The 15,855-nt window shown below is 41.5% G+C and overlaps 1 protein-coding gene across 1 annotated transcript; it reads right to left on the bottom strand.

Annotated features, from left to right (window-relative positions):
* Nucleotides 1-456: 456 nt before the first annotated feature.
* Nucleotides 457-14,283, bottom strand: LOC310705207 (stromelysin-1-like). Its single transcript, XM_083499768.1, has 10 exons — nucleotides 14,070-14,283; nucleotides 12,366-12,610; nucleotides 12,102-12,250; nucleotides 10,158-10,283; nucleotides 9,274-9,435; nucleotides 8,232-8,391; nucleotides 7,592-7,725; nucleotides 6,045-6,204; nucleotides 4,734-4,834; nucleotides 457-2,475 (listed from the first exon to the last, which is right to left on the bottom strand). Exons 1-10 carry the CDS (start codon nucleotides 14,166-14,168, stop codon nucleotides 2,369-2,371), a joined length of 1,443 nt encoding a protein of 480 aa, XP_083355894.1. The 5' UTR covers nucleotides 14,169-14,283; the 3' UTR covers nucleotides 457-2,368.
* Between the last annotated feature and the right edge of the window lie 1,572 nt (nucleotides 14,284-15,855).

The following is a 15,855-nucleotide window of genomic DNA, read 5'->3' as shown; positions in this document are numbered from 1 at the left end:
AAAAATCCTGAGGATCCATGTGGATCCATGCTTTGTAACCACGTTTTAAGTGGGGAGGGAAGGAAAAGCACTCAAGGGACAAGGAACACGCATGGGGTGTGTGGAGAAGGATGCTATTCATAATGCAGAAGAGGGGTACAAGATGAGAAGGCTCCTCTCCTCTCCCGCTTTGCTGTCTCAAAGCGAGCCACGGAGGTGGGAAGGAAGGGGAACAATGGATCCTCTGCTCATGACTGCAGCAGATCCCCCCGCCATCCGTAGGCATTCCCTCCATAACACGCACAGACATTTCCCCTTACTTTCTAGGAGGAAAAAAGTGAGTGTTATGGTGCAAAAAATACGGTAATCTTCTCATCAAAAGCTGCTCTGAGAAACTGTCGAAGCATATAGTGAAATAGCTTTTTTGTAAACCACAAATTTTCTCTTTCTCTCATGAGAAATGATGGGACATAGCAATGGGGAACATAATACGATTCAATTTATTTCTGACACAATACATTTAAAACTAGACTGCTATTATAGTCATGAATTCTCCCAAATAATCATGGGAGCTGTAGTTCGTTAAGGGTGCTGACTGTGCAGAGTTACAATTCCCAGTACCCTTAACAAACTACAGTTCCCAGGATTCCTTATGACGGTTATATATTCATTTTCCCAGTAAGTGAGATTAAGAAGGGAACCAAGCCTGTAATAGCATGTGCATTTAATTCTCAGCACAAACAAACACAACTGACGAATGGAAAGTTCTGCTTGGTATAATGTTTTGTGACTCTGGCAGTATGTTGGTATTAAACATTGCTTACTAAGGAAGAAAAATTATTTACTGGATTACTTCTACTGCGGAAGTGGTCATTTCATCTCACTTGAAATTGTCAGCTGAAGTTAGGACACCTTTCTACATTATATGTCCTAGCTTTCCACCCAAGTTTATTGGGCCTGAAATAATTTGGGGGGAAAAACACTAATCTCTATTCACTGCAGGAAACAGTGGGCAAAATGTTATGACTATGTTAAAAAGAACATCACACCAGATGGCCTTAGTGGTTCCTTCTGGTTTTCATAATCTATGTGTCTGAAAATAACTCATGCTTTTTAATGCTTTGAGTGGATGGAAGTTTAAACATCCCGTGAGGCCCCAGCTCTTTAGGGTAACATATTCAGTTGTTTTGATAGACTCTGAAATATATGCAAAAATGGCCATGTTGTAGAACAGCAACAAAAACGTAGCCCGCATATGTGGAAACAAAAAAATACTTTATTCATGAATTATCAAACATCATGTGAGAAACAAGTACATACAAACTGCTGGGCTAAAACCACATGTCCACTGATAAACAAAGAAATGGGGCCTGCAACAAAATGTTGCAGTATGGATTGCAACTGTTTCCCATCTCAACCCAGATTTCCATTTCCCCCATTTTGTGGCTACTGAATTTGCTCAGTCTTCGTTTAGGGGGTTTCTCTCCCCTTCAACTTTCCCCCTTAAAACTTTTTTGTCCTTTTGCAGAACTTTGGGTTTATTGCTTTTATTTAGTAGCTCAACTAATGTACAGACTGCTCCCCATCCAAGGATCTCCAAGTTGGTTAACTCTAACTTGTTTAAAACCTCACCATTCTGCTGCATGGATGGTACTGTTCTGGCTATGTAGAGAACTGAAATTGCTATTAGTATAGATCAGCCTTCATCAACCCAGATTTTTTGGACCACAACTCCCATCAGCTGCAGCCAGCTGTCATTTAGGCCAAGGTGGTGAAGGTTATATATGTGTATATGTGAATGCCAGCGGTCAACATATGGAATAAAAAAAGATGAGAATATTATGCAAGTGTCAGGCACAAAGTTCACAAACTGAACATTTATGCTGCAGTCGTCAAAAAGTGGCACTTAACATTGGTGAAAGTCAGTCAGTCAAGTTTATCTGCTAAAAAACACTGGTCATCACAAAAATACAGAAAAGACAGTGCTGATATACATTTCAGCACTGGGAGTCTGGAAGCCAGTGCAATTGGCCCAATACAGATATAATATGACCTTAACACACATTCGCGAGTTAGTAATATGGCATCTGGGTCCTGTACTAACTGCAGTTTCTAAACTTCAAAGGCAGCCCCACACAAAGCACTTTACAGTAGTCTAAACCACTTGGAAGTAACCAGAATATAGATAATGGAGGTCAGGTTAACTGGTATGCCAGCTTCCAAGTTTGAAATTTCAAGGACAGCTCTGGTTGCATCTGTTTGGATCTCCTGCACATGTAGTCATAAAAAGTAGCTGCCTTTTGTATGCGTTATAAACATACAACCAGTTTCAGTGGACCAGTGTTGATATGGTTATTTCTGAACAGTTGTTTTCTGTATCGTCAGTGGTTTAACCTCTGCATGGAAACCAGCTGTTTGCCCTTGTGATCCGAGTAACTCTCTTGCTATTAGGGTCAAACTCATGTTGATTTGTTCCGCTGAAGAGGTAAAAGAATCCTATAAAACGAAACAGAGTCAAGTTACTATAAGTTACATGCAGCAAGGAAATATGAAAAGAAAAACATGCTGAGGTATTGGGAAACTTTGGCTAGTGCAAAAGGCAATGGCTGGGACATTGGCTTCATGGGGGTGGAGAGATGGTGAATGCGAAAGGGATAATTTCCTGCTATTGACCCTGTTTGCTGTCAAACTAACTGCTACGTCTGCATAGCACTGGGCGACAGCTCTCAGCAGCCTCCTGGAAGACAAGACATGTTTTCCCTAGCAGAGAGCGTGTGTTGCAGTGGGGGATACAAGCCACCCCATTGTTGCTGGGCGGATTTGTAGAGGGACCCAGCAGTGAGTTGGTTAATTGGGTCACTGGGGAGATCTGCTTGTTGCGAATTTTGAAGGAGGGGTCAGAGGTTTGAAATACTGGTCGCCCAACTTTGAGTGTTCTCTTGGCTGCTTGCACCGGATCACCCGCCCACCCTCCCTGTATTGGGGGGGGGGGGTTGTTCGCTTGACCTTGCTATGCCTGTCATGGGGTCGTCTGCTTTGAGGCAGGGGCCTGGTAGGAATTTGTCCATCTGGCTGATTGGCTGGTGCCATTTGGTTTTGCCTACTGCGTAGCAAATCATCACAACTTGTAAGGTTGGCGGTTAGGCATTGGTTCAAATTGGTTGGTGGAGGGGTAAGTGCCTACCCCTCCAATGGTGGTGCGGAAAGGGAATTCCGTTAAAGGAATCCAGGGGCTTGCCATTCTTTTCGTCCTTGTCCCCGACATCGGACTTGGGTCATGCAAGCCACCAGGAGCATGAGGGTGAGAAGTGAGGGACTGAGGCCCAGCTTCATTTTCTCCCCAAAATTTGTTTCCCTGACTGGCTTCCGCTGGAATCCAGAAGTCAGTCCTGGCCCCCGGGCAAGGACAGATAGTCGGAACCAATGCCTAAGCAACCACTCACTTGGATGTATTTAAATAAAGTTATGGCCAAAATAGTGCCAAAAACCCAAACCAAAATTGATGTGTGATGTGTGAGTTATTGGAGGGTGGCTTGGGGACCTCGACACGCAATGGTCATCGATAAGCACTGTCTTATAGGCACAACATTTATATTTCACTGCTAATCTCGTGGAAAGGGGCATAATTAAAGCTGCAACTATATGCACAGCAAACGTCACATCATGATCTAGATAAGTATTAAAATTTCATACATGTATTTTGAAGATCCAGCCTTGGGAGTTACTCATTATTATGGTGCCCTTTAGACCTTGATTAGCAACTATGGGCCTATTCTATGGTTTGTTGGGAACAGAGGAAGTTGCCTTATACTGAGTCAGAACTTTGGTCCATCCAGCTCAGTAGGAGTTTTTTCCAATCCTATGCTGGGGAATGAACCTCTGGACCTGGGATCTTTTGCATGTAAGACAGATACTCCACTTTTGAGTTATGGGAAACTTGACTGGCCATCAGGGTCAGGGATGTTTCAATTTTAATTGTGTTTAATGTCACAGTATCTCTTGGGAATGCGGTACCCATCAAAATCAGATAAAGGGGGTACAGAGACAACCATAAGTGGTTTGGAACTTCTGGATTTGGATATAGACAGAGCAGGGAGAGTGAAGAACATTTAGCTTAATAATAATAATAATAATAATAATAATAATAATAATAATAATACATTGGCTCCCAGTATGTTTCCAGCACAATTCAAAGTGTTGGTGCTAACCTTTAAAGCCCTAAACAGCCTTGGCCCAGTATACCTGAAGGAGCGTCTCCACCCCCATTGTTCAGCCCAGACACTCAGGTCCAGCACTGAGGGCCTTCTAGCGGTTCCCTCACTGCGAAAAGCGAAGTCACAGGGAACCAGGCAGAGGGCCTTCTCGATAGTGGCGCCCGCCCTGTGGAACGCCCTCCCACCAGATGTCAAAGAAATAAACAACTATCTGGCTTTTAGAAGACATCTGAAGGCAGACCTGTTTAGGAAAGTTGTTGATGTTTGATCTTTTACTGTGTTTTTAATGTCCTGTTGGAAGCCACCCAGAGTTAATTAATCTATTTGTACCCCACCCATCTGACTGGGTTGCCCAGATGCAATGGATATACCATTGAATCAGCTTCCTACACGCCTGGATGGAGTTGCCCCCTTTTAAAAAATGAATAATAAAATATGGGTACTTTGACCCAGACCATGGGAATTTCGTGTTTGTACACATCACAAGGTTCACACCAGGCTGGAATCACTTCATATGTCCTCATGACAGAGGCCACTTACCATTATGCTGAAAGGCAGCATCAACCTTCCCATTAACACCTGGGATGCCGTCTCTTATTTTTGTGGGTTTCTTGTCTATGGTTTGGCTAGCTTCATTGTATCTGAGTAAAAAAATATAATAATAATAAGGAAGGCATTTGTACACGAACAAAGCACTATTTGAGATAACAATGCTTTTTGTTGGGGGGGGGAGGGGATTTGTAAATCCCTGAATCCAAAAAAACCCACCCATCTTAGAACTGCTCCTTCCTACAGCCACGTGGGAAGAAGTCATGTGATTTCTGGCTGCCACACTCATGCAAATCACTGCTAGAAAGCACTCTCTGTATTTGTGGGTGGGTCTCATTCAATGCTACTTCCTCCGCAGGCCATAGCTCATGAAGGCACCCCAAGGGGCTAAACCAGCTCAAATAAATGTGTGGAACTTAATCCTGGGGACACTCCGTGGGGAACATTCAATTCTGTCAATCTTCCCAAAATGAATGGGACTTGAACAATAAAACACAGCTATATATTTGAATCTATCATCTCTATCTATCTATCTATCTATCTATCTATCTATCTATCTATCATCTATCTATCTATCATCTATCTATCTATCTATCTATCTATCTATCTATCTATCTATCTATCATCTATCTATCATCTATCTATCTATCTATCTATCTATCTATCTATCTATCTATCTATCTTTCTATCTATCTATCTATCTATCTATCTATCTATCTATCTATTTTACTGTATTTTTAGTTTTTATGGAAGCCGCCCAGAGTGGCTGGGGACGCCCAGCCAGATGGGCGGGGTATAAATAATAAATTATTACTATTATTATTATTATTATTATTATTATTATTATTATTATATCTATCATCTATCTATCTATCATCTATCTATCTATCTATCTATCTATCTATCTATCTATCATCTATCTATTATCTATCTATCTATCTATCATCTATCTATCTATCTATCTATCTATCTATTATCTAAAACAGAGCTATATATTTGAATCTATCATCTCTATCTATCTATCTATCTATCTATCTATCTATCTATCTATCTATCTATCTATCATCTATCTATCTATCTATCTATCTATCTATCATCTATCATCTATCATCTATCTATCTATCATCTGTCTATCTATCTAGCTAGCTATCATCTGTCTGTCTATCTATCTATCTATCTATCTATCTATCTATCTATCTATCTATCATCTGTCATCTAACATGCTTGATTCTGTGGTTCTTCTGGAGCTCTTTTCAAGCCAGAGACGAGTATTTACCAATTGCATCTGACACGATTTCTTACCTCCAGTATCTGTCAGATGAAAAATAGTATGTCGTTCTTTCATTGCTATTGTAAAATGCTGCATCGATTTTCTTGACGTCTTTTGGGAAGCCTAAGGTATGGATGCGCTTGGGGTAGCCAGGAAGCCTGGAGTCTCCTTTCACGGCCCAAAATTGGTTGCCTGAGATGAAGCAGGTGGGGGAACATATTTTAGACAACGCTTCTCAGTGACGGCAATAGAAGAAAAACAACGCTGGGGACAGCACAGGAGGTGCAAAGTGATTTTTAGGGTGGGGGACAGTGCATGAGAGGGATGTGCCTTCCCTTCCAATAACTGCAATGGGGTGGGCAGATTGGGGGGAGACTGCATTAGTACCCACCCCTGCACCCCTCTGATATTGCTCATACCACTTACATATGTGGAAGAAATAAGGGGGTTGGATGCCAAAGGAGACAAGGCTCCCATACCTTTAGTAGTTGTGTAGAAAAAGTAATTAGGACCGGAGGGAGATTCTGAGTCAGACTTCGTCTATACAGTGCTGGATTCATGTATAAACTAAACAAGCTATAGTTTAGGGTCCCACTCTCTTGGGCCCCCCAAAAAAAATTAAAGGAAAAAACCTGGATGTACATTTCCAAAATATAAGATAAAAAAAAACAAATAAAATAAAACCTACATACAACAACAGTGTTTTGTGTTGTGTAGGCTCCTATGATGTAAATAATGGACCCCGCCTGCTAGTCTGCTCCCTAAAATATCACTGGTTTGCTTGTTTCTATATACAATGGTACCATAAATTACCATCTAGCATATATTCAACACAAAAAACAGCGACAATTTGTTGTTGACAAAGGACAGCTGGACATATAAAGGGCCCCCTTAGCTTAGGGCCTCATCAAACCTAAATCCGGCCCCGAATTAGGACCAGAGGGAGATTCTGGGTCAGACTTGGTCTATAGACCTTAAAGTTGTCTACACGGCCTGGCTCTTGTCTGCCCAGGAGTTCCGACAGGGTTTTCTCCCAGCCCAACTAAGGGATTGCTCTACCATTGAGCTATGACCCTTCTTGTTAAAGCTACAACTTTTAAAGGGACTGAAACACTGTCCTCTTTTTTGCATCCGGCCACCAGATCAAGGGTGGAAACAGGCACGATAATGCTATCGCTACAGCAAGCGCATGCCATCAATGTAGCGCCACTTGCTTGCCAATCTTCATTTTGCCATTATCTGCGATCGTCAAGATGGAGTGGGCTGAAAGCTCTACAATCGTTTTTATTTGATTTTTCAAATAACAAAACCAAATAGATTTACATATACAGAGATTTCTCTGAATCTCGTGACTCCCCCCCCCCATCCCCTCAGTGGGTCCTAATGTCAACGTTTTCAACTGTGTATTATATCATAGTCTATGTTTTATATCTATCCATATTATCCATTGTATTATTTTTTTTACATTACAAGTGCAATTAAAATCCTGCTAATGTTTTCATCTGCTTACAGTGGTCTGGGCTGAAAGCTCTAAATAGCAAAAGTGTAACAGAATCATCATTATTTTCTGCATCCTTACCTTTAAAAAGAAACGCCACATCTTTATCACTATTTTCAAAAACTGCATCAACTCCAGATGTTAAAAATGGCCAGAATGTGGAAATTAAACTAAAGTCAAGCTGTGCATAACGGGGATGCTTTCGCCAGAAATACCTGTAAGAAACATATACATTTATTTGATATAATGTGTCTGGGGACACGCTAATTTTGTACTTGTACCATCTAGACAGCATGATGATAATGGCAGCTTTTTCCTGGTAAGTGAGGAGAGGGGCTTAAAGAGAGGAAAGGAAAAGGAAAGGGGTTTGTGTGTGTGATAGAAGAACCCAGTTACCAGGGAGTAAGTCCCATTGAAATTACTTCTGAGTAGACATGTATACGATTGTACTGTTAGGCTGCACTCCTAATAACACTAATCTGGGAGTGAGCCACATTGACTTACTTCTGAGAGACATGGCTAGGACTGAACTATGAGTCATGCATTGCAGGGAGTTCGACTAGATGACCCTTCCAACTCAACAAATCTGTGTTTAGATCTGATTGTAATGAATGGGCCAAGTTCATTATGGCTGCCCTAAGCCCCATTCAGTTCTATGGGACTTGGGCACAGCTTACTTTGTTTGGATGGTAGGGGGGGGGCTTAAAGATTACTGTCTTACTTGTCTTTAAAAAACAACATTTCTCCCCGAAAGTTAGTGACAGCATCAAACGTCAAATGAGGATCACAGGCAGTTGGTATTGCAGGTTGGGTTGGCCTGGCAGGTGCTCTTGGTATGTCGTCTTCCACTGGGTCCTCCTCAGGTGGGTTAGTTGTTGATCCTTAAAGATATTGAATAGTCTGAAATTAGTAGAGCACAGCCTTCTTTTTCTGAATATAAGAATACTTAAACATTTGTACAAAGAACACTTCCTTAATTATATGTTGACATTAATTTACACAGAGCATGTGTAAACAAAGTTTTTGACAAGCAGGACCAAGAAGAATGTATTTCTTTGTAACATATCATTAAGGAATGGCTTTTACATAGACTAACATAAACATCAGTCAACTTTCATTTCCCAGATGTTACACTATTTTAGATTCTCTCTCTCTCGTATATGAAATTGTAAGGATGCTGTCACGTTGCAGTTCGCTTAGCCACAGACAGGTGGCACCGAGAACTACAGCATGTTGAGCTGCTGGGCCAGTGGGTGGGCAGGCAGCCCAGCCAAAGAGAGAAGGGGAGGAGAGTTCTAGAAGATGGACCAGCAGGCTCAGGCAAGGTGAGAAGGAGGGGACCAGAGGATGGAGACACAAGTCTTCCATACAAACCACAGGGTTATGGTGGTGGAGTTGGTGAGGTATAAAGGGTGGGGAAAGGGATATATGGGGTTCATGCATGAAGTGAGCAGGGCACAGCCCTGAGTGTGTGTGTGTGTGTGTGTGATGCTTGCACCCCAGTGAGGTACACCTAGTCATATAATTGTTTTCTGTTAGGAAACATGTAAAGACGAACCTTTTCCAGCAGGCTGAGTGAAGGGAACTGTGATTCGTAATTTATGAATAGTTTGATGATGATGCTTTTACTAGTTGTACTCAAATAATGGCTTGAAGTTTGTGTGTGTGTGTTTTAAGGTTATTACGTTGTCAATCATCCTGTGGCCTTTCAAAAAAGGTATTACAAATCCCTTGATTATTTAATAAAACTGAACATAAATTACCATAGAGGAACTGAATGCCTTTGATATCGTCCTGAGAGAGAACTTCTTGAGTGAGCTGGGTGTAGCTATACACTGGGAACATCACGGCTTGGGGGTCCTGGGAATGGTAGAGCCCAAGCGAATGGCCAAATTCATGAGCAGCAACAAAAAACAGGTTGGAACCTGAAAGGCAGAAGAGAAACGCATCACGTCACAGATTTGCATCTCCAAGGTTTAACATTAGGAAAGTCCTGCTGCATCAGGCCAAAGGCCCATCATGATCCAGAATCCTGATCTCACAGTAGCCAATCGGGTTCCTATGGGAATCTGGTAGCAACAGCACCTACTGCAGCAATCAACACTCCTCTGTAGATTAAAATGTTAAAATAATAAACACAGTTGCTTTTTTAAAAAAAAACAACAACCCTCTAACAGTTATCATCTGTCTAAGCAAACTCTGTTTCCCAGTGTTGCTCAGAAGGTATCTTATAACAACTGAGAGCTCTCGGGGAAATACAGATTTGAATATTGTTCACTATAGTAAATTTGCATTTCTGCAAGCAGATGGCAAAAGTAAGATGTGATAAAAATCCCCCGTCCCCATGCAAACCACAGAGGTATCTATAAGCACACTGTATACAGCATAGAGGCTGACTGATTGCCTGCCTTCTGCACCTTGTTTGGTGCACAGAGATTTGAAAATAAGCCAGCGGACTCTCTCTCCTTTATGAACTTACTTAGGAGCAAATGAACATGTCTGAGTCAGCTGACACCACGTAATTCCCCCTCTAGAAGTATGTGCATACTTTTGTGTTTGCAACTGGAGATAGGGATATCACACTAGATCTCCAATACGACATGGCAAATCTGTGTGGTTTTGTTTGTTTTCCATTCTTTAGAATTACCTTCCAAGCCGTTGGTCCACTTTTCGTCCTCGTCAAAATGAGCATCTCCTCCAATACCTCTGCTGGGAGCATAGGCGTGGGCAACAGTCCCGCCAGGACCATCAAAGGGATTGAAATCGCCATGTTCTAAGTACGCAAGAAGAAACAGTTGGTTGCCCATTTGCTGGCCATAGTTGCTGAGCTGCACTTAGTTATTACTCAGCAATTGTGCCTTCATCCCAGAGTTTCCAATTGCAACACCATCAACACACTGATAACACCTAGCCTTGCTTTCTCCCCTTCCTTCATAAAATGCTGCTGAAGCTTCACAAAACATGAAGCAAGTTTTTACAAAACAAGAATGTGTGAAATATGCTGTAACTATTTCTAGCGTGCTAGTAAACATGTCAAAAAAGGTTATTTATGTATGTCACTACTGCGGCCCGTGTTTCGTTAGCCCATAGCTGTCAACTTACAGATTTGAAAATAAGGGACCAGCAACCTCAAAAATAAGGGATCAGCAGCCAAAATAAGGGATCAACAATTAGTTTGATAAAATACATATTTTGTTGCGTTCAAATGGCTTTAGATACCTATTAGGTCCATAAATTACCATATAGCATATATTCAACACAAAAAACTAGCAACAATTTGTTGTTGACAAAGGACAGCTGGACATAGAAAGGGCCCCATTACCTTCAGTAGCTTATTTAAGGGACATCATCAGTAAGGGACAGCAGCGGGACATGGCGCTGTGATAAGGGACTGTCCCGCCAAATAAGGGACACTTGACAGCTATGCGTTAGCCCAAAAATGGAAAATGAGTGAGGTCCCAGCTAAAGAAGAATTGCAACTTAAACTGATGGCATATGTGAAGCTTGTGGACCTAACTTATAGAATAAGAGAACAAGAAGAACATACGTTTAAAGAAGATTGAAAAATGTTTATTGAATATATGGGAGGGATTGTGGCAGCATTAAGGTAAATTCAATAGTGTAAATAAGTTTTGATGGATGTAATAACGGAATACTGAATGATTTCGTTTATATAAAATATGCAGGGATTTATGCTATTTAAAATGAACCACGGAAAGAGAAGAAGGGAAGTCATTGATATTTTTAGGTTGTTTAAATGAATACTCTAAATTGTAAAACAGAAAATGTAATAAAAATTATACATAAAGAAACCGACATGTAACCCATGAAACCAGATATCATATAACACTAATGCACCATGGAGCACCAGGCATCTCGTTTTTCCAGCCTTCTCCCTGCCCCCCAGCACTGCAAAAACCAGGTGTTGTACTTGATGTCCAATTGCTAGAAAAGCTACACTGGAAGATTCTTCAGTTTGGGCATCACAAGTTGTCCAGAAGTACTGTTAGCAATTGGTTTAGGAGGAAGGGCCATAGCTCAGCCATAGAGCAGCTGGTTTGCATGCAGAAGCTCCCAGAATCGATCTGTGACAGCTCCCAGTAGGGCTGGGGAAAACTCCTGAAACCCTGGAGAGCGGCTGCCAGTTAGTATGGACAGCACTGAGCTAGATGGACCAATGGTCAGACTCAGTATACGGCAGCTTCCTTTCTATACGTTCTCAGCCCAGTATACCTGAAGGAGCGTCTCCACCCCCATTGTTCAACCTGGACACTGAGATCCAGCTCCGAGGGCCTTCTGGCTGTTCCCTCACTGCGAGAAGTGAGGTTGCAGGGAACCAGGCAGAGGGCCTTCTCAGTAGTGGCGCCCGCCCTGTGGAATGGCCAACTATCTGACTTTCAGAAGACATCTGTTTAGGGAAGTTTTTAATGTTTGATGTTCTGTCGTGTTTTTAATATTCTGTTGGAAGCCACCCAGATTGGCAGAGTATAAATTATTATTATTATTATTATTGATGTCATATCCGTCCAGCGTTTCTAGGTTGCCCTTAATATATTTAATGGTTCAACCTGTTCCCGCCCCCTTTTTTTACCTCTTTCAGCAAAACTGATCATAATATCTGCATCGCCGGCTGAAACACGTTTGAATGTCAAGGGTGTAACCCGGCTCCACACTTTAAACGCTTTCGCAATCTCTTCGTACACATCGTTTGAATCCATATCTGGCGTATGGTTCACAATCCTTCGAAAAAGAAGGCAGCACAAATCAAAACAGAAGCGGGCTATCATTTCAGGCTTTGGTTAATCACTATAAAATGTGTGGATTTCACCCTTAAGACCTGGTGCTGAAAGATTACCTGTAGGTCAGGTCTTTCTTCTCCCATTTGGGCTGTCCCGGAAAGAAGCCAAAATCCCCAACATCTGGGTTTCCACACCTGGGTTTCTGAATCGCCTCCAGCGTATTAGAATCCAGGTTGCCCGTCACCTGGAGCCCCATGAATTTTTGCATTTCTTTGATTTTTTTAACAAAAGGGCTGTTGGCTTTCTGTCTAAAAACTGGTTGCCCATCTGATGTGAAGTTGTAATATTTTTCCAAGTACTTCTGATAAATGAGAAAGAGAAATGTGCACATTTATTTATTTTTAATTAACAAATGTATAGTCTGCTTCATAGCATAAAGCCACTGGTGTGGTGTACAAGATACACAGAATGAAACACAGAAACAATAAAAACCATTTCAAGAAATGCTAGGAACAAACAGCTTCTGCAGATATAAAATTGATGTTCCATACATGATGCCAGGTGACTTTCTAATATTGGCTGCTAATTGATTGATGTGCATATTGTTCAAAACTGCATACAAAGATGTGTATACAGTCAAACCTTGGCTCCCAAACACTTCTGTTTTGGAACGTTTTGGCTCCCAAATGCCGAAAACCCAGAAGTAACTACTCTGGTTTTCGAATGATTTTCAGAAGCTGAATGGCTTACGGGGAGTTTTCTTTCTTTTTTCTCCATTGCCAACTGCCCTTTGATCCTCGGTTATCAAACATTTCGGAAGTTGAACGGATTACGTTCAACAACCAAGACTTGACTGTACTGTAGTATGTGAAATTCACACTGAAATGTTAAATTTTGATGATTTTTTTTTTTAAAAATGTCATCAATTGCTACAAAAATGTGGAGAAGGGGAATTTAAGACTGGAAAAAAATGAAAGGAAAAAATGCACTGGGAGAAATCTGAAACTGACTTATTTATCCATTGCTAGGTTTTACATGCTATTTTCTTCCCGGCTCAACCACACAGATTGTTAAAACAGCCTTTGAATTATCTACATGCATATATTTGTTCCAAGCTCACCACCACTTAAGCCACCTGCCATTGCCTGACTTTACTGCAAGCAAGGTCAATTTCATTTTTGCAACATAGCAATTCTATGCAGTGAGATCAGGTAAAATTCTCAGTTCCAGTATACCTAAAAAGAAATCACGAATGCAGAAAATCCCTTATAATTCTGCAGTCTAGATTCTAAAGTATCTTATGCTGGTCTGCGACCATAATAAAGTTTGTTGTTGATTGTAAAGTAAATCCATAACGCTAAACAATAAACAACAAAGTTTTACTTACAGTAGACATATTAAAATTAATGGGGCCATGTTCATTAATTTCAGTGGGTTTGCTCTGAATAACATTTTGTTAAAGACCACCGTAAAAGACCAACAGAGTGCACAATGCATAGGATTCTGGGGAGGCCCACCTTTCTCAAAATAATGCAGACCAAACCAATAAGCTGCAAAACCAGCAATCACTTTTCATTCGAGCCTCCTTGCTATTCATGGACAAATGATTTCTATCCAGTGCTTTTTTTTCCTAAAAAAAAAAGTTTAGGGGTACTCTCATTTTGACTCAAGAAAATCACCATTTTATAGTTCAGATCGGGGGAAATAAATACAGTAAATGGACAAAAGTACAAAGATTCACAAAATGTTTAGGGGTATGCGTACCCCTGCATCCCCCCAGAAAAAAGCACTGTTTCTACCCATCACCTAACCACCATTACCTGAACGAACCGCAAGTTTTCTTCTTCTCTTCCTTGTGAACTGACTGGCGCTGCATATGCCACGGCCAGGCACAGCAGCATAAAGCAGATGGTTTTCATTCTGAATCCAGTTGCTCCTTTACGCACGTTTCCGTTTCCAAAGCCCAGTCTTTGCTCCTGTTTACTATCCGTCCCTGCTTATATAGCACTTTTGGGGCTTCATAAAATAAGCTGCGTTCTGACTCAGTTAAGAATATTACCCAATCAGCAGGAGGAGAGGGCATGGAAAAAGAGAGAGTTATGTTTTGGCCTGAAGATAGTTGCTTCACTCTTCACCTTGGCAGATGTTGCAATCTTAAATAATTTTGTTTTAGGAAATGGTTGCCTACGTTTGTCCGTCAATTAGCCGCAAGGATGCTGACAGCATACTCCAGGGTGACGAATCTGTCTTCGTTTTTTATCCGAGACTTGAATAATTTTATTTCATGGGGCACAGTCAAGGTGGCTCTTGTTTATAATCCAGAAATAGGCCCACAAATTTATTTGATTCTATTCATTTCAGACCAATTCCTAGCTTGAAACGACTGGCTATTTTAAAATGAACAGATGAATCCAGACTGCTGGAACAAATGTATTTCCAGCTCAAATGGGGTTTTTTTACCCATTCTGTAAACCATGGGTCAGCAAACTTTTTCAGCAGGGGGCTGGTCCACTGTCCCTCAGACCTTGTGGGAGGCCAGACTATATTTTGCGGGAGGGACTGAACGAATTCCTATGCCCCACAAATAACCCAGAGATGCATTATAAATAAAAGGGCACATTCTACTCATGTAAAAACACATTGATTTCCGGACTGTCCGTGGGCCGGATTGGGAAGGCGATTGGGCCGGATCTGGCCCCCGGACCTTAGTTTACCTACCCATGCTCTAAATGACCCCTTCAACCACCAGAGTTGAATCTGGGCAGATGCTCTGCAGATTTGTGTGTCAGATGTGGAGGTGGGGAGAGCTTTCCTCCCATGATAAGCTGCAGACAGGGGGCAAAGACAGTTAATTCCAAATGGACCTCAGTGGGGGCAAGAGGATAAAACCTCTCTCAGTCATACAACAGTCCAACTTTACTACCCTCCTCCAACTGACTTTTTTAAAAATAATAATAATAATAATCAACGATGCAGAGGCAAAGCACTTGAGTGAGAGCAGACAGAGACTGCTGGAGTGGGCAGTGTGTGTGTCTTTGTGTATGTGAGAGAAAGTGTGTGTGTGAGAGAGATGAATTGAGAGGCAGGAAGATTGTTTCTTACTGTCTGAGGAATCTTCTGACTGCAGTGGGAATGTCTGTTTGTATGTATGTATGTATGTATGTATGTATGTATACAGACATTTATATCCAGCTTATCAAGCACACACTCCCCCCTCCCCCGTTTTGTTCTGTTAGGCTTAGAGAAGTTTTTAGGGAAGTTTCTAATGTTTGATGTTTTATCATGTTTTTAATATTCTGTTGGGAGCCACCCAGAGTGCCCGGGGAAACCCAACCAGATAGGCGAGGTATAAAGAATAAATTATCATCATCATCATCATCATCATCATTATTACTACAGTGACTGGGTTTTCTGGATGAGTGCAGGACCTACCCACCCCCGGTGTGCCTATTTTCCAGGGGTGTCCCTGATTTAGAGAAGCCGTCCCAGTTTCTGATTTGATCCCAGAATGTCCCCTTTTCCTTAGGATACCCCTATTTTCATTGGAGAAATGTTGGAGGGTTTGGAGTTATCCAACCCCTGAGCCTTCTGAAGGCAATCCTGTAT

Source organism: Podarcis liolepis (genome assembly GCF_965112155.1).
Source record: "Podarcis liolepis genome assembly, chromosome: 4".
NCBI lineage: Eukaryota > Metazoa > Chordata > Lepidosauria > Squamata > Lacertidae > Podarcis > Podarcis liolepis.
This window is presented reverse-complemented; position numbering and strand designations above follow the sequence as displayed.